The sequence below is a fragment of the Drosophila hydei genome, unplaced genomic scaffold, assembly GCF_003285905.1.
Source record: "Drosophila hydei strain 15085-1641.00,03,60 unplaced genomic scaffold, DhydRS2 tig00000149-arrow-pilon, whole genome shotgun sequence".
In the NCBI taxonomy this organism is placed as follows: domain Eukaryota; kingdom Metazoa; phylum Arthropoda; class Insecta; order Diptera; family Drosophilidae; genus Drosophila; species Drosophila hydei.
This window is the reverse complement of record NW_022045678.1, coordinates 2,889,732-2,911,252: the sequence shown is the minus strand read 5'-3', so window position 1 is coordinate 2,911,252 and position 21,521 is coordinate 2,889,732. Positions and strand designations below refer to the sequence as shown.

At 32.6% G+C, this 21,521-nt stretch overlaps 7 protein-coding genes across 8 annotated transcripts; 4 read left to right on the top strand and 3 right to left on the bottom strand.

Moving 5' to 3' along the window:
* Nucleotides 1-46: 46 nt before the first annotated feature.
* LOC111603852 (leucine-rich repeat-containing protein 15) lies at nucleotides 47-3,080 on the bottom strand. The gene is made up of 6 exons (XM_023321649.2): nucleotides 2,893-3,080; nucleotides 1,670-2,212; nucleotides 1,365-1,552; nucleotides 1,214-1,308; nucleotides 1,039-1,151; nucleotides 47-975 (listed from the first exon to the last, which is right to left on the bottom strand). The coding sequence occupies exons 1-6, from the start codon at nucleotides 2,998-3,000 to the stop codon at nucleotides 547-549; spliced, it is 1,476 nt and encodes a 491-aa protein (XP_023177417.2). The 5' UTR covers nucleotides 3,001-3,080; the 3' UTR covers nucleotides 47-546.
* Nucleotides 3,081-3,620: 540 nt separating this feature from the next.
* On the top strand, nucleotides 3,621-5,259 carry LOC111603853 (myotrophin). Its single transcript, XM_023321650.1, has 4 exons — nucleotides 3,621-3,821; nucleotides 3,875-3,985; nucleotides 5,007-5,090; nucleotides 5,158-5,259. Exons 1-4 carry the CDS (start codon nucleotides 3,738-3,740, stop codon nucleotides 5,242-5,244), a joined length of 366 nt encoding a protein of 121 aa, XP_023177418.1. The 5' UTR covers nucleotides 3,621-3,737; the 3' UTR covers nucleotides 5,245-5,259.
* A 1,152-nt stretch (nucleotides 5,260-6,411) lies between these two features.
* Nucleotides 6,412-7,952, top strand: LOC111603870 (ribosome biogenesis protein NSA2 homolog). Its single transcript, XM_023321677.1, has 2 exons — nucleotides 6,412-6,497; nucleotides 7,085-7,952. Exons 1-2 carry the CDS (start codon nucleotides 6,418-6,420, stop codon nucleotides 7,884-7,886), a joined length of 882 nt encoding a protein of 293 aa, XP_023177445.1. The 5' UTR covers nucleotides 6,412-6,417; the 3' UTR covers nucleotides 7,887-7,952.
* Nucleotides 7,953-8,063: 111 nt separating this feature from the next.
* Nucleotides 8,064-8,957, top strand: LOC111603871 (ubiquitin-40S ribosomal protein S27a). The gene is made up of 2 exons (XM_023321678.2): nucleotides 8,064-8,399; nucleotides 8,732-8,957. Exons 1-2 carry the CDS (start codon nucleotides 8,079-8,081, stop codon nucleotides 8,879-8,881), a joined length of 471 nt encoding a protein of 156 aa, XP_023177446.1. The 5' UTR covers nucleotides 8,064-8,078; the 3' UTR covers nucleotides 8,882-8,957.
* Nucleotides 8,958-9,272: 315 nt separating this feature from the next.
* LOC111603869 (prolyl endopeptidase) lies at nucleotides 9,273-12,399 on the bottom strand. Its single transcript, XM_023321676.1, has 9 exons — nucleotides 12,292-12,399; nucleotides 11,859-12,213; nucleotides 11,526-11,796; nucleotides 11,326-11,468; nucleotides 11,092-11,251; nucleotides 10,761-10,961; nucleotides 10,312-10,703; nucleotides 9,973-10,245; nucleotides 9,273-9,835 (listed from the first exon to the last, which is right to left on the bottom strand). The coding sequence occupies exons 1-9, from the start codon at nucleotides 12,377-12,379 to the stop codon at nucleotides 9,436-9,438; spliced, it is 2,283 nt and encodes a 760-aa protein (XP_023177444.1). The 5' UTR covers nucleotides 12,380-12,399; the 3' UTR covers nucleotides 9,273-9,435.
* A 433-nt stretch (nucleotides 12,400-12,832) lies between these two features.
* LOC111603952 (BLOC-1-related complex subunit 8 homolog) lies at nucleotides 12,833-13,890 on the bottom strand. The gene is made up of 3 exons (XM_023321787.1): nucleotides 13,600-13,890; nucleotides 13,449-13,519; nucleotides 12,833-13,387 (listed from the first exon to the last, which is right to left on the bottom strand). Exons 1-3 carry the CDS (start codon nucleotides 13,637-13,639, stop codon nucleotides 12,956-12,958), a joined length of 543 nt encoding a protein of 180 aa, XP_023177555.1. The 5' UTR covers nucleotides 13,640-13,890; the 3' UTR covers nucleotides 12,833-12,955.
* A 652-nt stretch (nucleotides 13,891-14,542) lies between these two features.
* On the top strand, nucleotides 14,543-21,162 carry LOC111603959 (kinesin-like protein KIF21A). 2 transcript variants are annotated; one of them, XM_023321794.2, is made up of 12 exons: nucleotides 14,543-14,683; nucleotides 15,861-15,927; nucleotides 16,078-16,216; nucleotides 16,271-16,680; nucleotides 17,147-17,717; nucleotides 17,795-18,143; nucleotides 18,209-18,352; nucleotides 18,418-18,609; nucleotides 18,861-19,072; nucleotides 19,267-20,240; nucleotides 20,787-20,888; nucleotides 20,941-20,981. In XM_023321794.2, exons 2-11 carry the CDS (start codon nucleotides 15,875-15,877, stop codon nucleotides 20,881-20,883), a joined length of 3,141 nt encoding a protein of 1,046 aa, XP_023177562.2. In that variant the 5' UTR covers nucleotides 14,543-14,683; nucleotides 15,861-15,874; the 3' UTR covers nucleotides 20,884-20,888; nucleotides 20,941-20,981. The 2 variants fall into 2 exon arrangements, with proteins under 2 accessions (XP_023177562.2, XP_023177561.2); XM_023321793.2 differs by lacking the exon at nucleotides 20,787-20,888 and adding an exon at nucleotides 21,082-21,162 and having other exon boundaries at nucleotides 14,545-14,683; nucleotides 20,941-21,025.
* The last annotated feature ends 359 nt before the right edge of the window (nucleotides 21,163-21,521 follow it).

Below are 21,521 nucleotides of genomic sequence, written 5' to 3'. Positions count from 1 at the left end.
TTACTTTTTAAAAGTATAAAAATATATTAAACTAAAATACCGATTTACAAGAAAAACAAAAGTTGTTTATACAAGTGCTCTTGACTTGTTTAAAAATGTTACTCAAGTGATGAAGGATACTTTCAAAATACTTAACGGAGAATGTTAACTAATGGTAACTACCAAAATGCATACCCATTAACTGAATAGTATGTAAGCTTACCCTAGTCAATTCGTTGACTTTTTCATTGACAGGTTTAAAGAAATTGTTTTTCATTAATTTCCACAGGAGAAATCGAGAAAACATTCCCCTTCAACTGATTATCATCTTAGACATTCCCATTAAAGTCGGAATTGATTCAGGCACGTTACCCGACGGATTCTAAGGTCTTCAATAAAAGTTAGCTCGCATTTCCAGTTCCATGTTAAATACGCTGTCGCTTAACCCATTCTGTCAGTTTCATTGTAAATTTGTTAATTTGTATAAAAGTTATAATTGATTATTTTAACAAAACATGTAAATTGTGCTTTTTATGTATACATATATATATATATATATACTTATTATTATATATGGAACTCTTCGTTGAAACTTGTTCGGCTATATAGCGTTCTATTAGCGACCTCGTTCTTCTTGCCGAAACGGCAATAGCCACGCTTATAGAAGGCTATTCCAGCTAAAGTAAGAGGTATTGCCAATAGAACGGCAACAATTATGCCAATCCAGACTAGACTGCTACTCTGTGCTAAACTGTAATCCCCGCTTGCAACTTTTAAGACCTCCACGCCGCTTAGTTCCTCTGGATATGCGCATTTCACGTTCGATGCTAAAAGCGGCGTGGTGCTGTTGACTCTTGGAATTAGATATTTGATCATATATTCGTTAGAGGTAATGCAGGCCCATGGGTTAAAACGCAGATCCAGCACGCTGAGCTTATCCCAGCGGATGATAAATTCTTGTGGTAGCGTTGTTAGATTACAGTTATTTAAATAAAGCTGAAATATATTGAAAAGAAACGGATTAGTTAGAAAAAATATAAAATTCAGATTATCATTTACCTTATCAAGCGGTGGATAGTCCAAAAAGGCTCCTCCTGTAATATTCTTTGACAATGCATGTATATCCACTTCTGTTAACATTTTGTTGTCACTCAATATCAGCTCTGTCAGATCTGCAAAACATAAAAGAAAAGTGATATGTCATTTGGCACGGTAAAAGCACAAATGTTCTTACTTTGTAGTTCGCTGAAAGCACCTGGCCCAATTTTGTAAATATCCAACATATATGTCATTCTCAAGTATTTCAAAGAGGTCATTGCCGGAAAAACACTAACAAAAATATAAAAGATCAAAATTACATTCTATTTCAAGTGAATTTTGCTCACTTTTGTCCTTCAAGGTTTCCAATAGGATTATCATCCAATACAAGGCGCTTTAAGTTCTTCGAATACGATAGGGCTTTTGGTAATTCCTTAAATAAATTTCCAGTAAGTATCAGAGTTTCCAGGTCTCGAGGTCCATGGAAAATGGTATCGGGCAATATCTCTAGTTCCATAAAAGACATATCCAAGACCTAAAATTAAAATTTTCCATATAAAATAGGTAGAACAACATATTCAATATTACTGATGTGGGTATTAATATTAAACTAATAAATGAGGAATAGATATAGTAATAGTTGACTTCTTACCTTCAATGCCGATAATCCAGCAAGTGCAGTTTCCGTAAGCCTGTCGATTACTTTAAAAGTATTTGAGCACAAACTAAGCTCTTCAAGATTTGGAATATGCTCAAATAAATCATCATTCAAGGAGTGAATGAGATTATAACCCAAATTAAGTGATTTTAAGTTTTTCAGGGGCTCAAAATCGTGTTGCGAGTATGGACCTTTGAATACATCTGGTAATAAAGCCTTTGAAGTTAATTGGTTTTTGGACAAATCAAGTCTAGTAAGCTCCGTTAAATTTTGAAAGGCTCCCAGCGTAATCGAAGCTATTTGGTTATTGCCTAAGTATAGATTCTTCACTCCATACGTTGGCAATACAGGAACAGTTGTCAAATTATTGTGCTCCATTTTGATAGACTCGAAAACAATTTTCTCGTTTTGAAGGCTTTTCCATTCTTCCTCGGTAAACCAATCAGTCAATTTACTGGAACAATCAATTAGACTGTTTTCTATATCGCATATGCATTTAGTGCATATGTTGGTGCTAAGCTTTTGTTCCGTGCTTGACTGAAAACAGAAATAAAATACTCATAAATACTGATAAGTGTATCATTTTGTTATTTCAAAAACTGTACACGAATATTTTTACTTTTTTTAAATCAGTTTCAAATTTGTCACATAATAGAGAAAATTGTTATATTCGGCTATACTCCACTACGTAATTCCTTTTAGAGTACAATTTGATCTGATAGGTAAAAATATCTAATCGCCTATATCGTTTTGACCTCAACCGCGTCGACTGACTTTGTTTATTCTTGGCCCTTATATATATTTTTGTGAATAAAAATTAACAAAGTAACACAGCACACACATGATATCTGTGTTTAGAGACGAATTTGATGTCTCAATTTGAAATCGGACTGTTTTTAACTACTCCAATCGAAAGAAATTACTGTAGTTATCAAATTATCGATATATATACACACGTTCCACATAAAATCCTATGATCCACATTTGAGCACAAACGGACAAACAGAACGACCACTATTTTATCTATGATTTTATTTTTACATTCTTTTTTTTTCTAAATAATTCAGTTGATTCATACTATGAGTCAGTCTAGTGACATTTTTATTAACTAAATGTATGTGCATATGTACATTGTGTTCATGACGATTTTTAAGTTCATATTAATTTACACACATTTACACATGTGTGCATTTATTATAGATACTACACAATCTCACCTTTGTTACAGTTCGCTCTGTCTTTGATTCATCTGAGTCTGTGATGCCAAATGGCAATAGCGCAAAGAGAGTTGCTAAGATAAAGATGTTAGTTCGAACTATTTTCATTCTAAATTTTATTCCTGACTGCGTTAATTTGCTAAACTGTGTGCACACTGAAAAACTGAGTAGCAAGTAAAGTTTTTATTTGTGGCTTATTCTCCGTTAACAGATATCTAATCTTATCAGTATGCAGTATATGGCATAATCAGACAGTATCACCAGAAGATAATGGCAATACATTTATGTGCATGTATTAACTGTTTTTTTTGATTTCGTATTTCGAGTATTTTGTTTAGTGATTTCCATTAACTTATTTCTGTTTAAGATATTCGTGAATGAGTATTCGATTGATTTATTTTTTACAATTCTTAAATTGCTATCCACCTTGTCTATTAAGAAAATTCAAAATTATATATTTAAGCTTTACATTGTATAAGTTAATAACCATTGTTTTTCATAAGTTGCTTAAGTTATATGTTCTCTTAATACTTAAAGACGAATTAAACTATACCAAAAAATGTTTTAAATGATTTAAAAGAAATTTGCTGCTATATATTGTTATATTTGAAAAGTTTGGTAAGCTATATTCATTTCGTAGTGAATTGCAAATATGTTAGTGGTGTACTTAAAACTATCGGCCAAGTACTGTACAAAGCCATTTGAAAACGATACACATCACTGAGAAGTTGTATTCAATGAGTAAGCGGCTCGATAAAACAGAAGGCAACCCTCAACATAGAATGTTAAATATTATTCAGTTTTAATTGTCTGCAGTTAGTAATTTTTGAAACTATTCACATAAAATGAGCGACGAATCTACTGAAAATATAATCTGGACCATAAAAAATGGAGAATTAGATGCCGTTCAAACAGCTTTTAGCAATGATGTGAGTAATAATTCATGGCTAAACTTTTTTCGACTAATTAATATTATTTGCAGACTCAGAAAGTTAATACAGAGATCAAAGGAAGATTTCCAATACATTACGCGGCTGATTTTGGACAGCTGAATGTACTCCAATTCTTGGTTAAATTGGGAGCCGATGTAAACGTAAGCTAGTTTTTGATAAAGCATAAAGTATTGAATGTATACGCACATACATACATGAAGCTTGAAATGGGTACACACACATAAATTTACTTTCGTATCTACACAACCAATTTTAAGCTGCTTTGTATGTACGCTACGTTATGTTCGTATGTATGAACATTGGTTTTAGTTAAATAGTGACGAACCTTTATTTGGAAGTATTATTAAACAAATGATAAAAATGTCCTGTACATCGACAAGTATGGAAAACTTAAGCAATTGTCTAAGAGGCTTTTGTATGGAGAAAATGCAACGAAATCAAAATCATATGAACTTCAACTTTCAACTTTGAAATAGTAAACAAGTGGTTTGGGGCTTTAACAAATCTGTTTAGCCTTAATATTCAGTTCATAGATATACATCAAAGGAATATTTTTGTTATATGTTAAATAGTTAATATGAGATACCAGTAGATTTTATAAAATATAAAATATACTAGTCGCTAGGCTACATGGTATGAAATAGATCATTCTTGATCTAATTGCAGCAAATTGTTGAGATGAAGCACGATTTATTTATTGTTTCAACAGTTTTAGTGTTTCTTTCTGTTTGTACAAGCCTATATTCCATTTGCAAATACATTTTGCTTAATATATTTGGTAGATTTTAGAATAATCATTTATTAGAATAATAAATTATTTTTAATTTCAGCAGTGTCTGTTGACAACTATTTTCTTTTCTTTTCAAGATAAAGAATATGCGTCATTCAATGATAACGGTACTTAAAATTATAAGCAAAGATTATTATTCGGGTAAAACGTAAAGTAACATTCAAGGCTAAAATGTTTAATACTGAACAATAAAGTTAATATTAAGTAAAAGGATAAATAGTGTCACTCGTTAATATTACCGATATGTTGATAAAGTTTATCCCGTTTGTTTCCCAAAGAAAAAAATTTAAAATTCACTTGCATATTTTAAATATATATATGTAAATAATAGAATATTAATTAGAAAAAATATGAATATTTATCTTTAATAGAGAAAAGACAAACATGGAATAACTCCACTTCTGGCCGCTGTCTGGGAGGGTCATACGAAATGCGTGGAGTTTCTGTTGGAGAAGGTATACCGAATTAATAAACAATGATTGTTCTTTTAAAGTATTAATTATATTTCCTCTTATTTTTCAGGGTGCAGACAAAAATGGAGTAACTCCAGACGGCCAGAGTTATGTTGATGTGGCAGAGAACGACGATATCAAGAAATTGCTTGTATGAATATAATTGTAAATCATTTTATATCAGTATATATATCACAATTACAGTTTTTTAATGCATAAAAATTAAATTATTTAATAACATTTTGTTTGTTTCACTATTGAGGAATATAATCTGGGCAACGGCTTAGCATCTTTAGATAAAATATTAGCTATATTAATAAAAGTTAGAATGACACTATTAAATACGTTGCGCATATTTCTGTCTTGTACCCCTTCACTGAGGAAAATCTTTCAACGTCAGCAAAATATTCAGTAATTTCACAATGCTTACTTAACTCTTCAACTATTCTTATTCTTATATTAAAAAAAAATGGATTTTGAATATTAAAGATGTTTAGTATACAATCTTATCCGTTAAATTTATACATCATCGTTTATTAGTCTTAGCATATAGACGGACAATTCTTCGTAGAATTTATTACTGATCCTGCGGAACCGTTTGATAAAATTTTCCGTTATCCGTTTTATAACGTTATCCAGGGAATAAATTGACAGCTGTTTCCATAGGCAGGCAAACATTGTGGTGTCAGCGGTGGACTCAAGACTTTACGTTGCTTTAGTTGTAACCTGATGAAAGACAAGGTGAATTGGTGTAGGTAGAAAGTTTTGAGTTTTACTGCAACGCTTAATGTTTCATGATATTATCGTATTGAGAATACTTGCCTTACTATATACGACGAAACCAAAACAGTTGACAGTAGGATAATGCTACTGTTGGTTAGGTCTAAGTTTACAACACCCTTGGACACTTGATTGATTTGGTATCTAAATTAAAATATTAAAGTGAAAAATGGGACAACACGACTACAATATTTTAAACGTTAGCTAAGACCGCGACTATAATTTGCAGAAATGAGATCTGGGCACTTTGCCAATAGTTCTGAATTAAAATAATTTGGTAAGAAGATTCAGAAAATGGTAACACAATCTACTGTTTCTCGACTACAATGAGATATACATACATATATACAATGAAATTTAATTTACAATAACAATATGTAAGTCAAGCTTTTGAAATGTGTGTGTTATCAAGAATGCGCACAATACGTGCTGAAACACTTTAAAATTATGGTAAATTCAATTTTTGTTTCATTTCACTGTACCAGTATGTCTTGAAAGCTAATGATTATTTTACAGTTACTTCTGTCAAAGCCATACAATTCAATTCTGTATGCAACCATGTATTTTTTCTGGTTCCACTTCCTGTCACGTTTGTAAAACTCTTTCCTGTCGTACTTTTGCCAGACCAAGGTGGGTGAAATTTTGAAAATTTTTATTTTTACGTATTATTATTAAGTAAAGTGATATTCTCGCTATAAATATAAGTAAGAAAAACAAAATCAAGTTTCTTGCTATCAATTATTGCTCGAAACATATTAGTTTTAATTCTAAACATATAAATGGGATCATCACTATGTGTGACTAGAATTATGTGTGCATAAAGTTTTTCGGATAAAAACAGATTCGTGTATATGTATCTACACTGTGAATGCGTTTACCTTTTATATTTATGTTATGCAGTGCGTGAGATATGAGCGGAAATAATGAAAAAGCTATGCAGTGAGTTATATACTTGTGACTTAGCCATAAGTATATACACATGTGCGTTTTTCATATATTTGTTCATATTCATGTCTAAATTAATAAGTGATAAAATGAAAGGTGAGTGGATTGTGGTCAATATGACACCTGTGGATTATCAGAAAATACATAATTATGTATTCGTAATATATACATACATAATATAGTTGCATATACGATGAAACATTCACTTCAGACAATTCACAGTGCCATATTTTCCCAATTGTTTTATGTTACTCACAAATTTAATGTTGCAGGTCTGCAGAAGACAAATTCACCATGCCTCAAAATGAGTATATGGAGCGTCACCGCAAATTATATGGTCGACGACTCGACTATGAAGAACGTAAACGCAAGAAGGAAGCCCGTCTTCCGAAAGAGCGTGCTCGTAAAGCTCAAAAGTTGCGTGGTATTAAAGCCAAGTTGTTCAATAAGGAGAGGCGTAATGAAAAGATTCAAATGAAGAAGAAGATTCAAGCGCATGAAGAAAAGAAAGTCAAAAAACAAGAAGAAAAGGTCGAGGATGGAGCGTTACCACATTATCTTCTTGACAGAGGTATCCAGTCGAATGCCAAGGTTTTATCTAATATGATAAAGCAGAAACGCAAAGAGAAGGCTGGCAAATGGGATGTTCCTATACCAAAAGTACGTGCTCAATCTGACGCTGAAGTATTCAAAGTCCTGAAAACGGGCAAGACCAAGAGAAAGGCTTGGAAGCGCATGGTGACAAAAGTTACATTTGTCGGGGAAAACTTTACACGGAAACCGCCCAAATTTGAACGTTTCATTCGACCGATGGCATTGCGTATGAAAAAGGCGCATGTAACGCATCCAGAACTGAAAGCAACTTTCCACTTACCAATTATTGGAGTTAAAAAGAATCCAAGCTCTCCAATGTTTACATCATTGGGAGTCATAACCAAGGGTACAGTTATAGAAGTAAACATCTCTGAATTAGGCTTAGTAACCCAAACTGGTAAAGTTGTTTGGGGCAAATATGCACAAGTTACAAATAACCCGGAGAACGATGGAGTTATAAATGCTGTACTTCTAGTTTGATATGTTAGTGGATAGAAATTGCATTCAATTGGATTAATAAAATAAATAGAACTTAAATAAAAATAAATGAAATATTTGTTTTATTACCCAAAGCCTAATTTTAATATATAAGTATATTTTTGTAATAATATTTTAATATGCATTAACCAGTTTTTCTCTTCGGAATTTTTCAGTTGGCTTCGGAGGTGCACAATGCAAATCTTTGTCAAAACCCTCACGGGTAAGACCATCACTCTTGAGGTCGAACCGTCGGATACTATCGAGAATGTCAAAGCCAAGATCCAGGACAAAGAAGGAATTCCTCCAGATCAGCAGCGTTTAATCTTTGCTGGCAAGCAATTGGAAGATGGTCGCACTCTTTCCGACTACAACATTCAAAAAGAGTCAACCTTGCACTTGGTGCTCCGCCTTCGTGGTGGTGCCAAGAAGCGCAAGAAGAAGAACTACTCTACCCCCAAGAAAATTAAGCACAAGAGGAAGAAGGTCAAGCTAGCTGTCCTTAAATACTACAAGGTACATCTTCAATAACTGGAACAGACTAATTATATGATCTGTTCTTGGAATTCTTGAGTCTTGGTCTTGAGCTGATTGACTTGATTGCTAAGTTTTCAAGTTACAAATTGATCAATTCAATATAGACGGTCTCCTGTTTAATATACTCTTCCCCAAAAAAGAGTATAGAAGTCGTTTGTCGTATGTTGTCCGTTCAAAAGTGTAAACTACTTTCATGAAAGAGGTTAACATTTGTTGTTTACGATCTTAAGATCTTACTGTAATCAGCAAATTGATAAGATAAACTAAAAGGGTTTAAATATTTCTTATTAATGCTATTTATTTGATTTCAGGTTGACGAAAATGGAAAGATCCATCGCTTGAGACGCGAGTGTCCCGGAGAGAACTGTGGTGCCGGAGTCTTCATGGCTGCCCACGAGGATCGTCACTACTGTGGCAAATGCAATTTGACATTTGTGTTCAGTAAGCCAGAAGAGAAGTAGTGCGCAGGCGCTTTTTTATCAGGCATTCATTTTTGCTGTAATTAAGTGAATAAATATGAACTAATATAAGCCTGAAGCACTTTATTTTATTAAATTGTAGCGTTGAACTTCTTAAGAGTTAACTTGGAGAATAAGAAGAATATCAAATCATCAAATAGAAGCAACCAGGAAAGGATTGACTTTTTGAAGAAGTAATCTGGAATGTAGATCCACTGTTTTCCGTTTGCTATAGAAAATGTGTTTTCTAGAAAATAGCTCTAGTAAATTTTTGAATTACAGAAACGCAGCTCCGGTTCCGGTTTAACAGAGTTATATTGTATCAAAAGTAGTCAACAACAAATTCACATTTTTTATCTATCTACGATATTATAAATCAGGGGAGTTAAATCAATTTTGGGTATATAATATCAAACAATGTTTATTTATATATTTTCTGTATTTTACATGATAAATGCAAAAGCTTATAAAAGTGACAAACGATTTGAACATTAAAAGTGTAATAGACAGGATTTTTCCTAAATAAGAAAATCATAACGTATATACTGATGAATGAATTATAAATTGACGACATCGATGTTTAGGCTTCTGTACATAAACGTAAGAATATCTGTAGCTTCCTCAATTCGTTTAGATGTCGGTTTTCCGGCACCGTGTCCAGCTTTTTTGTATACACGCAGTAGCAATGGGTTTTTCTGGAATGGAGAATCGCGTACAGCTTCTTGCAATGCAGCAGCAAACTTTAAAGAGTGCAATGGACTGACACGATCGTCATGATCAGCCGTCAAAATCAATGTGGACGGGTACTCAGTAGACGCATTATTTGGCGTATGGACATTGTGCAATGGCGACCACTTTAAAAGATTGTCAAAGTGTTCCTGCTTAGAGGGATTTCCATAGTCCGAGCACCAGGCGTGGCCAATAGTGAATTTATGAAATCGCAGCATATCCATGACGCTGTTAGTAAAAATAGATGGATTTTTAATTTTTCTCAATCAGTTAATTAAATCTAAATTGTCATAAATTACGTTGAATTTTACTAAACTTTTTAATTAAAACCCTAATAATTACATAAAATGTGGTAATATACTTACCCAACTTGAGCAATTGCTGCTCCAAACAAATCAGGACGCTGATTAATACAAGCACCTACAAGGAGACCGCCATTGGATCCACCCTGAATTGCCAAACGATCTTTAGTGGTATAGTTGTTCTTAATTAAATATTCGGCAGCGCACTGAAAGTCGTCGAATACGTTTTGTTTGTTGAGCAAGCGGCCACCATTATGCCATTTTTCTCCATATTCTCCACCGCCACGGATGTTAGGATAGGCCAAAACACCATCAAATGTATCTACAAACATAAGACTGTTTTTCGATATAAATATAAAGTTACATTCATATCCGTAAAATATAATAAATATAAGGACTCACCCCGTCAGTCCAAATGTTGGAAGCATGCTAATATTAAAGCCGCCATAGCCGTAAAGTAGACATGGTCGTGGCTTCACGGCATCCGCCTGCTTTCGTATAATAAACATAGGAACCTTAGTGCCATCTTTACTTGAATAAAATATTTGTTCAACGGTGTAATTAGCCCGATCGAAACCATCTAAGTTCAAATTGATCTCTCGAAAAACTTTTGGTGGTTGATCCGGATATTTGAAATCGTAATGATAAATTGTTCCGGGATTTAAGAACGATGAAAAATTATAAAAAATTTCCGAATATTTTGTTTTTCCAGATGTTCCAACTATGGTACCAATATCCAAATCAAATTCTCGTATCAATTTACCAGTGTGAAGTGAATTCGCTTGCAAAATTGTCTAAAAAGAGATTTACTTTACTTACAATTGAAAAGTTATTAATGAAAGCATACTTACTTTCACGTCCCTAATATAACAAAGAAGAACCTTATCTTCATTGACACATTTAGCCCAGTCCAAAACATCTTTTTCATGTTCCGGTATAAGGGTTTCCCAATTCTCCTCGGCCGGATTTTCGAAATCAATAATTATGACTCGATAATTCGGAGCATTTTTATTTGTACGGAAATACACCTTTGAGCCAACATTAGTGACGTACTGAAAATGAAACGAAAAAGGAAATATGGAATTGAAACTTTGTTGACAAAATGGAGCTTTGTGCGAGACTTGCAAAGCACAAATTGTTTAAGTGTTGATTATTTAAAACAGAATATAAATATTTACTTACATCGTAGTCGGACTCAAACTTGTCGATAATGATTTTCACATCCAGCTCTGATTTAATATCTTCTTCGGGCTTAAGATCGGCATAGTATATAATATTATCACGGCAGTCTTTATCAATGGCCAGTACCAAATATTTTCCACAATCGGAGACAACAGAATGACTAAGTAGGAAAGAAAAATAGGCATATTTGTATTAAAACAAATACACAACAATTAAATAAAATAGAATTCATACAAGCGCCATGATGGTTCATTATTGAACTGAACAACTAGCACATCTTTTGACTGACTTTCTCCAATGCGATGATAATAAAGTTTTTGGTTTTGGTTCTGTTGGGTCTCTGAACCGTCAGTTTTACCATCTTGATCAGGATATCTCTGTTAAATAAAGAAATTAGTTTTAATTAAATATATATGTAATATTGTTGTACATACTCCATAAAAGAATCCCTTATTGTCCTTTGTCCACGAAATCTCCGAAAATTTCACCTTTTCAAGCACTTCATCAAAGTCTTTACCGGTCTCAGCATCACGAATGCGAATCTTAATCCAATCTGATCCACTTTCACTAAGCCCGTACGCCATAAATTTACCGTCTTCGGAAAATGACTTCTGTGATAGTGCAATTGTACCATCTTCCGATAAGGTATTGGGGTCTAGAAATACTTTACTTTCGCCATTCAAAGAACTTTGCTGATACATAACACTGCAAAAATAATCAAACGACAATGTACACAAGCCTTATCTAGTTATATAAAGCAATGTTACCTTTGATTTTGTAGACCGGTGTTCATAAAATAATAATAATATTCGCCATACTTCATTGGGCATCCATATTTTGGATAGTTCCATAACTTCGTTAGTTTATTATTTATTTTTTTCCACTCTCCACAATTTTCAAGGAACGGCTGGCTTATATTATTTTGACTATTAACATATTCCTGTGTTTCAGCGGCATCGGGATCCTCAAGCCAGCGATAAGCATCAATTATTTTTGTACCATGAAAGTCATCTACAATTGTTAAGTCTTTCCGAACAATAGGATATACAAATTTTTCTTCCAATGACTTTGAAGTCTTTTGAATGTTAGTCGCCATGCCGATTTTTGAAATTCCTTGAGAATCTATATAGTAGGTCAATTGTAGATGTATATTTAAATGACCGATGCAATAAATTCTTCAATTGCGAATTTCAAACATACGTATCTGTGCTGTTCCAAAATATAATGCACGGACAAGAATTTTGCACTGACGTTGAAGAGGAAAATATCGCATTGTAATAAGTAGCATAGAGATGAGTTAATTCAATAAAAGTGACTATACAATTTTATGACACACATCGATATCACATGCTATATTTGGAATTAAGGGAGAAGCAATATTTTGTGTAAGTCACTGGTGATAGAGAACTATTTCACTTTTCAACTTTAACGTATTTCATTTATGGTGACATTGTTCCAAACGAATAATACCTAAATTATTAAATATAACCTTCGTATAATACCGATATCATTTAATAATATCGATAGTCATATATGAGGCTTCATTATCGGTTTTTTATGAATAAATATTACATTGTTTACTATTTGGCGGACATTTTATTATTCAAAGCTATATAAAAGGCATTAACAACTGGAAATTTCATACGTTCCACAGTTTTTATAAAAAGTAAAAAAAAAAAAATTAAATAATAGTCAATTTCATATAAATAAATAAACAATGTATGTAATTAAAATAATTTAGTTAGTAAAAATAAAATCTTCGAGGATACATAGAAGAATGTGGTTGAATTCTTAACACTACACATTAATCACAAATAGTATTAAACATAATTTTTCTTGAGAACCTTGCACAAAAGATTACAAGCTAATGTAAGGTTGTGTGTGACCTTTGAAACTCAACGGAATTAGGTTGAGCTGTTGAACTGTCTTGTCGAGCTTGACCTGTTGCTATTATTGTCTCCATTCGTTGGGTTGTGTCACGCATAACCCCGCTAAAGTCAGATAAATCTGGAAGATCTAATGCAAGGTGCGCTGAAAATCGTTTATATACAGAGTTTTTGATGCTGTCCTTTTTTGTTTTCTTCCGACTTTCTTCATACTTTAGTTGCTGTTTTAGGAAAATTGAAGTCTTCATAATTTCTTGTATATTGTAAAAAGTATTTTCTGATTTTTCTATCGACTTAAGTGCTTGCACACCATATTCCATATCGAAGCAATGTCCTTGTAAGTTGCTTTGTAAGCTAAGAACTTCGGTTCGTTTCTCTAGGATTGCAGGAAGCACCTTACGAATGTGTTCCTGGAACACAAATGAATACATTATAAATTGTAATTTATATAAGAGGAAGGGAAAAACCAACCTGAACTCGAAAGAACGCTAAAGAGGGATCGTTGGCGAATATGTGTACATTTTCAGAAATTTTTTCTGAGGCTAAAAGAATATGACATACATACAAAGACATGTAAAAATAGATGTTTTATGTGAAGTTCAAAATATGAACTATTTTTTACTTTTTCTTCCTTTAAAGTTTAGATCACTTCCTTGCGCCATACTTTCAGAGTGCGTTGTTGTTTTTTACTGTTTCAAGTAGCACACCTTATATTATTATTGGCTTCTATTTGATTGGATTACTCTTATATCGAATAAAGTACATTTAACGATCTGCCCACGTATTAAAATAGATTAACTAAGTAGATTATCGTATTTTTTCAGCATTCCTTTTTCTTGCTCAAATTTGTGGCCGCACCTCCTTACCAGAACTAGCTCGTTTTAATCATAACAAATTCAATTGAACGAATCAATAAAGGGACTAGAGATGATTGAGTAACACGGATTCGATGTTTGTTTTTATATATATCGACTTTCTTTAATATATCGAAACATCTTATTTAATTTATTTCATTGTATGTATCGTAAATTAACATATATATACATTAATAATTATAAGCGCATTTTTTATTGATAATTTTGATAAAATGAGTATTTGACTCTATACTTGAACTATCAATGTAAAGATTTGTAGTTGAGGTTACACATGTAGACGAAATAGTGTATTTGGTTGGTGTTATGCTATTATGTGGCTATAATTTTGATATATTCTTTTATGTTCGTTTTAACAAATTAACAATTATTGATACACCTAATTATTCGCTGTGTACATATGTGTTCAGACCTGGAAAAATTATTTTTGCTAGTTAGGACCAAAAGTAAAGACATGTTGCAGTCAAGAACTGATTTTTATGAAATCAAAATTAGATAAAAATATTGAATAACATTATATATGACTTACAAACAGATTTTTAGTAATATTAAATTGGTCGTTGTTGATCTGATTCTCTCTGGCTAAGCAAGTCACATTTACGATATGCACAATGTTAAAAAGAAAATATGTGTAGTGGAGACATCATTATAATTTCAGACGATGATTGAAATATCGTTCATCCCAAATGACATCAGCTGTTCACAGCTGTTGAGTATTTATATGTATATTTAATCGTATGTAAGAAAATAAACATATTGGCCGTTGATCTTGATTAAACAGATTTTAATACACTTGTGAATTTTAAAGCAGCGAATGCAAATATTATTTTATTGGTATGTTAAATTTTGCATTAAAAAATAATATTTTTATTTCGATTGATATTAGCGTTAAGAAATTATTTGTAAACATCAGGTGTCAAAATGTGAAAACTGGTTTTGTATATTTAATTGTAAGTAACATACATATGTGTCTACATATATATGGTTAAATATGACTTATTTTTATGTGTGTGTTGTTAAATTAATTCCAAATATGTATATATACATATAAAATATAATTCCTATCTGCATACCAATAAATGTATGTCATCTTTTTTTCCAGTTGAAAAATACAAGCTACAGAATTAGTAACTAATATTAAGCCTAATCTGTATTTTCAAAAACTTTTCGACTAATTAAGGTTATTATAGTAATTATTGTTTATAAAGCAATTATTGTTCATCAATGATATTGATGCTCTGGATGCTGTAGATCAGTATTTCATTTCGTATGTATGTACACATTGTGATTGTGTCTATCGACATATGACAATTTTATAATATTTATAATTATTTGTACTAATTTTACTCATATGAAACCTTAAGATGGATTATCACATACAAAAATGTATATATATAGCAGCACATACATATGTACATATACATTTAATATTCAAAAGTTGATTATGCACTCATGAATAATCAAGATCAACAATTAACTGTTGTTTACAGCTAGTTTTTTAATTCTAATGGATGGATGGGAGGATATAGAGTATTTCATATAAAGGATTGTTGAGTAAAGGCAACATCGTAAAATTGTTCAAGCATCGCTATGGCTATTCCACTTAAGTTTTCTATGAAAAATAATTTGCAGTGTTCCTTAGGGAGCGTGCAACAACATGGTGTTTCTTAAGGAAGTTGCAGTTGAGTGTGCCTAGGTGATTACGATCTAGCCACACGACAGTGATCTGTTTTCTATAGATTCTCAGAGACAACTGCAGGACCTAGTGGAAGATGTTGAGAGCTAAAACAAATATTTTTGTCAACATGCCAACATGCAGATAGTTCCTTCAGATCATATATTCACATAATCAGATATTAAGACCTTATTTATGATAACCTAAGAGTAGCTCAGAATTCTAGCCAAATTTTGTTTCACGTGTGTGAAGTTAGAAGTTTGTATAGCAGTTGGTTGCTTACGATTGTACCATTTGACATTATCAATATTTTTAATAAAGTTATTAATTTCTTAGCGTAATAATTCAACATGGCTGCGGATGGAGATATTGACAAGGATTGCCTAGTTCGAGTGGCAGTACGGTGAGTGATTGTGTTAAATAAGACACTATTATATATAATGATCCTGACTGCAACTGTCTCTAAGATTTATAATAAACAAATAGACAGATGAGAGACTATGAGACTGTTGATAACCTAATGAAACCAAACGGTAATTTTCCATATTTTTAGAATTCGTCCTCAAAATTCAAGAGAGATAATTGACATGTGTCGAATATGTACCACGGTTACTCCTGGGGAGCAACAAATTGTTCTAGGATCAGATAAGGCGTTTACATTTGATTATGTATATAATGTGGACTCTAATCAGGTAAGTTGCCAGCACAAGAAATATATTTTATTTATACATTTCACACATTCGTAGAGTGATATATATGCGGAATGCGTTGAACGCTTGGTTGAAGGAACTTTACATGGCTATAATGCTACAGTACTTGCATACGGTCAAACGGGCTCTGGGAAAACCTACACAATGGGAACTGGATTTGATCACACTTCTGGCGACTATCAAATTGGCATAATACCTCGCGCCATACGACATATATTCGCTGGCATCGATAAATTGCAGCATTCCGAAGGCAGTGATGCCTCTGCCACGAATTCGCAATTTAGTGTGGCTGTTCAGTTTATAGAGTTGTATAACGAAGACATTATCGATTTACTGGATCCATTTAACAAAAATTCATCTTTTAAAATACATGAAAGTGGAAATGGGCAAATAACTGTGGCAGGTGCTACTATTAAGCCAATCAATGAGTCCCAAGATGCCTTAAAGTGAGTATATAACTATTTTTTTAATGTATAACGTAAGAAATCGATTGCTTAGTAAAATAAACTATTTCAATCATTGCAAGCCAAAGAATGTAATAAGTTCTTACAATATTTCATTTTACAAAAATTTGTAATTTTAAGCTAAGCCCGGCTTTATTAACTAATCTGCAAAGCTACAGGTGAGCATTTCTGAAACATAGGTAAAAAAATTATAAAAATCTTTATATCTTATATCCGCTTTTCTGGAGGAGAAATTATTAATTTTCTTTTCTTAGTATGAAATTTAATTGCTAGGAGAGTTGATTAATTCCAGTTAAACGATTTTACTTTAATGATATAAAAAAATGTAATCAATTAAATTGTAGTTAGACAACTTCTTTCAGTATTCATTTTAAGCTTATAAACATATTTGAACATCAGTTAAATATAAATGCATTTATAATTTATTTATTATTTTGCATTATTTCAGATTGCTACAGCAAGGCGCCTTAGCGCGAACGACAGCTTCAACTAAAATGAATGATTTATCATCACGATCGCATGCAGTGTTTACGTTATTTGTTCGCCGGCAACAAATGATCGAGCCGAAAATTAATTTTAGCGATAGCGACTTCGAGACTTTGACATCTAAATTCCATTTTGTTGATTTAGCTGGTTCGGAACGTTTGAAACGGACCCTAGCAACTGGAGATCGTGCTCGCGAGGGTATATCAATAAATTGTGGCCTTCTGGCACTTGGAAATTGCATTTCAGCGTTGGGCGATAAATCGAAGAAAGTCTCACATGTGCCCTATCGAGACTCGAAGCTAACGCGTCTTCTTCAAGATTCTCTAGGAGGCAATAGCCAAACCTTGATGATTGCATGCATCTCTCCGAGTGATCGCGACTTTATGGAAACATTAAATACATTAAAGTATGCAAATAGAGCTCGAAATATCAAAAACAAAGTTCAAATCAATCAAGATCAAAGTTCTCGAACAATTTCGTTGCTTCGAAGAGAAGTCGCTGCTTTGCAATTAGAACTTTTAGAATATAAGCAGGTAAAATATGAAAATAACAATTCATTTATCAGCTCAAGATATCATTTCTGAATACTTTCTTTCTAAATTGTTTACAGGGCAAACGTGTCTTGGATTCTCAAGGAAATACCTTAATTTCAGATACATATTATGAAAACTCCATGTTGTTGGATGATAACAAACGTTTACAGCAGCGCCTGAAATCAATGCAAGAGACAATCAACATATTAATTGATCGAAATGCCCAGCTCAAACTGGAAAAGCAAATTCATGAATGGGCAAAAGACAATAATTCGGATATATCAGTTACCAACGTGGTAGGAAATTATTTGATCGAGATCGAAAAATTACAAGCAAAAGTTATAGAATCTGAAGACATGTGTCAGCAGTTGAAGAAATTTAACTCTTCAGGGAATTCGCCGCGAGCTAATAAAATGGCATATGAAGGTAAGAAATTGAATATAGAACAGAAATACAAATAAATAATATTAAATGCTTCAATGTTTTCGCAGATCCCAATGTAATCATCGACATAGCTAAAAAAGGCCTAGAGAAAGAAAGGGAACTCCTAATGTCACGTTCATTACCTGGAATAACAAATGAAAATAGTCAACTAGTTGAGCTGGAATTTTCAGATAGCGAAAGTGATTCTAATGGTAAAAATAATTAAGGTTATAAATAAATATTACTTTTATCTATGCTTGCTTATCGTTTATTGCAGAGAAAGAGATGGAAGAAAATCTAAATGAAATTAACTCAGATATAGAAATAAAAACAAAACTAATTGAACAGTTAGAATTGTCTCAAGAGCGGATGCAAGTTATGCGGCAACACTATGAAGAAAAACTTAACGTCCTGACATCTAAAATCTTTAGTACACAAAAGGAAAGAGATGAGGTGTTGGCGAATATGGGTGAGTGATAATTGCTATATTATTGTCGCAAATGACAAGTTAATATTATGTAAAAATATGTCATGTTCGGTTACCCATTCTACCTGCGGAGCTCTCTTGCATTACAATGCAAGTAAAACTAATGTCAATCAATAGATCGAATTAGAAAGCCTTCAAATACTGAAATCATTCATAATTATTGCCATAAAAAAGTTGAAATTCTTGAACATTTATTTCCATATAAATGTATTGACTTTTTATTATCTTTTTAGCTTCAGCTACATCTACTACGATTAGTCAACCAAAAGACAATTTAAAAGCAGTTAAAATGGAATATGAACGGAAACTTAATGACATGAATCGGGAACTGAAAAAATTGCAACAGACTCAAAGGGAACATATTCGACAGCAAAAGGAAATTAAGACACAAGAAATAAAGCTGCAAAATTTGCGAATGGAACTTAATGATCTAAAATGTAGTAAAGTGAGTATTATTGGCATATACATATATGTGGGTTTCCCACAAATTTTTAAATCTTAGCTTTAAGTATATTAATGGAAATTATTTTCTAATCTCCCAGATCAAATGATTTTATATCTCTTTTCTAGCTATTCTTTAATATCTGTAACTTAATTGTTCAATTTTTAAGATAAACGTATATAATTTGATTGTTTCAGGTAAGGTTAATGAAAAAAATATCGGAGCAAACAAGCCGACATCGAGAGGAAAACTCTAGGAAAACTCAAGAAATCGCACAGTTACGCAAAGAGCAGAGACGACAGAAAAATGCAGTTATGACTTTGCAAGCGAAAATGAATGCAAAGGAGCAAATTTTAAAACGGAAAACAGAGGAGGTATCGGCACTTCGACGAAGCCAACGGAGTGGTAATGTATATCAAAGAGCGAACAGACAATCAGCGTCAAAAGTGGAACAGGCACGATCATTACATCATCGCTGGGAAACTCTATCGCGTAGTGTAGTTCACTCTGCCAGAAATAAACAGTTGATTAGTCAATTGGAAACTGAACTTGAACGACTTGTTAATGAAAGGGAACAACTTTGCCGTGAGCTAAAAGTAATACAAGATCCCCAGCATACTGATAAGGGATCTGAGTACTCAAACGAAGAAGATAATTTAAAAACGAATATTGGCTATATACAAGAAAATATTGAGCACATACAAAAGGCTATCATGGAGTTTGAAGATGTTAAAGACCCTGCAAACAGTGATGCAAATAAAATTCAAGGCATCCTAGAAACAATTAACTCAATTGACGAGGCAAAATACTTACTGCAAAAGTTGTCTGACAATGCAATATTTATAACGTGTAATTCATCGATGATCGAAAGCCGTTTGCAAGAGCATGAAGCGTTACTCAAAGAGGCCCAACATGAGAGTAGTATTCAACAACAATTGTTGCAATATTTTTTGTCAAACAATACAAATGTGCAAATTTCGGATCTATTTGAATCAATGAATATGGATGACAAGCTTCACTTAAGCGATTTAAACCGATGCTCATCGCAACATTCTTTGATCAGCAATGGAACTTACGACATTCCCCGCACACCAGCCCAAGATAATCTCGCTTTTACCATAGAACATCTACCCAAAAGTAGATGTTCGCCTCCCAGTACATCCATTGAAACGTAAGATCGAGTTTTTAATAACTTTTTAAGTGTTTTAGAATTAATTTGGCGAAGTTTACAGTTTTAATGTAGATATTTTATTTTAGATGTCTTTCTTTTAGATAGGAAGGAAATTTCGCGAATGTTGGTTTCATATTAGTTATAATATACAGGGATCGTTCATAACATATTATCTATAAAGATCGATAGTTTTTTTCCAGTTGCCATGAACTCAATACTAAACTTATTAAGATCTCTTTTACACTCTCATGATTTAATGTTACCAAATTTGACCTATAGGCTTACCAACATGAAAATCTGAATGGAAGCTGAAATGATGCATTAGGCGAGTAGATTCATTCCTATAAAGCACGTAAAAAATATAGAATAGTTAATAGTTAACCGTCCCTATGTTTCAAAACTATGTTTTAGGTAGTAAACCTTTTAACTGTTACACAAATAGAAAATAGCGTTTCGAAATGATTTTCTTAAAGAACTTTTCAAATGATTTCAAATTATTTGTTTAAAAAAAGAGAGCATTTTATAACTTTCTTTACATGATAAAAGAAAAAATGAAGTCCTTACGGTTCCATTAAATAAAAACGAAGTTTACTCAACAATCAACCAATTATTCGAAACAGTATGCGAGGTCACGGATTATTGAAAAACGTTCGTAATGGATATTCACTTTTGTTATTTTGTATTTATTTTTAAATGTTAGCTCTTTCGACAAAAGTCCAAAAGTGCGTAGGCGAACAGCCAGACGTGATGATCTCCTTTTTGGGGAAACAGGATTATCGAATCAAGTAAGTAATAAATTAGGCAAATTAAAACTCGTTTCTCAGTTACTTTATTCACACAGCCACTTAAGCCGCATACTCTTGCGAAACGGACCTTAAGTGTTACAAGTGCATCGGAGTCTTTGTAGTAAGTTGGTATATACAAAAATTAGCTTATTTTTAAATGAACTGTTTATGTTTTTATCTATGAATGTGAAAAGAGTTTAATTTATATAATAAAAGTAAATAGTGTTAAAATTTGATCCTACAGTACAATTTTATTTCAAGCTGAGTCTTCCGAAGGCAATAATCAACTGAACTTCTAAAAGTGATGACTTCATATTCGATCATATTAATTGTTTTCTTTCTTCCGTTCAATAAGACGCATATTGTAATCAGCCTTTCGAGGGTTATGGGTTGTGGTCATTCATTCCTTGTAGATAGTACTTTTTTCATGGACAATGTAGAGAGGAATCCTGAAGGATCCTTTGTCTAATGCAGACATATATCCAGTAACAGTCAC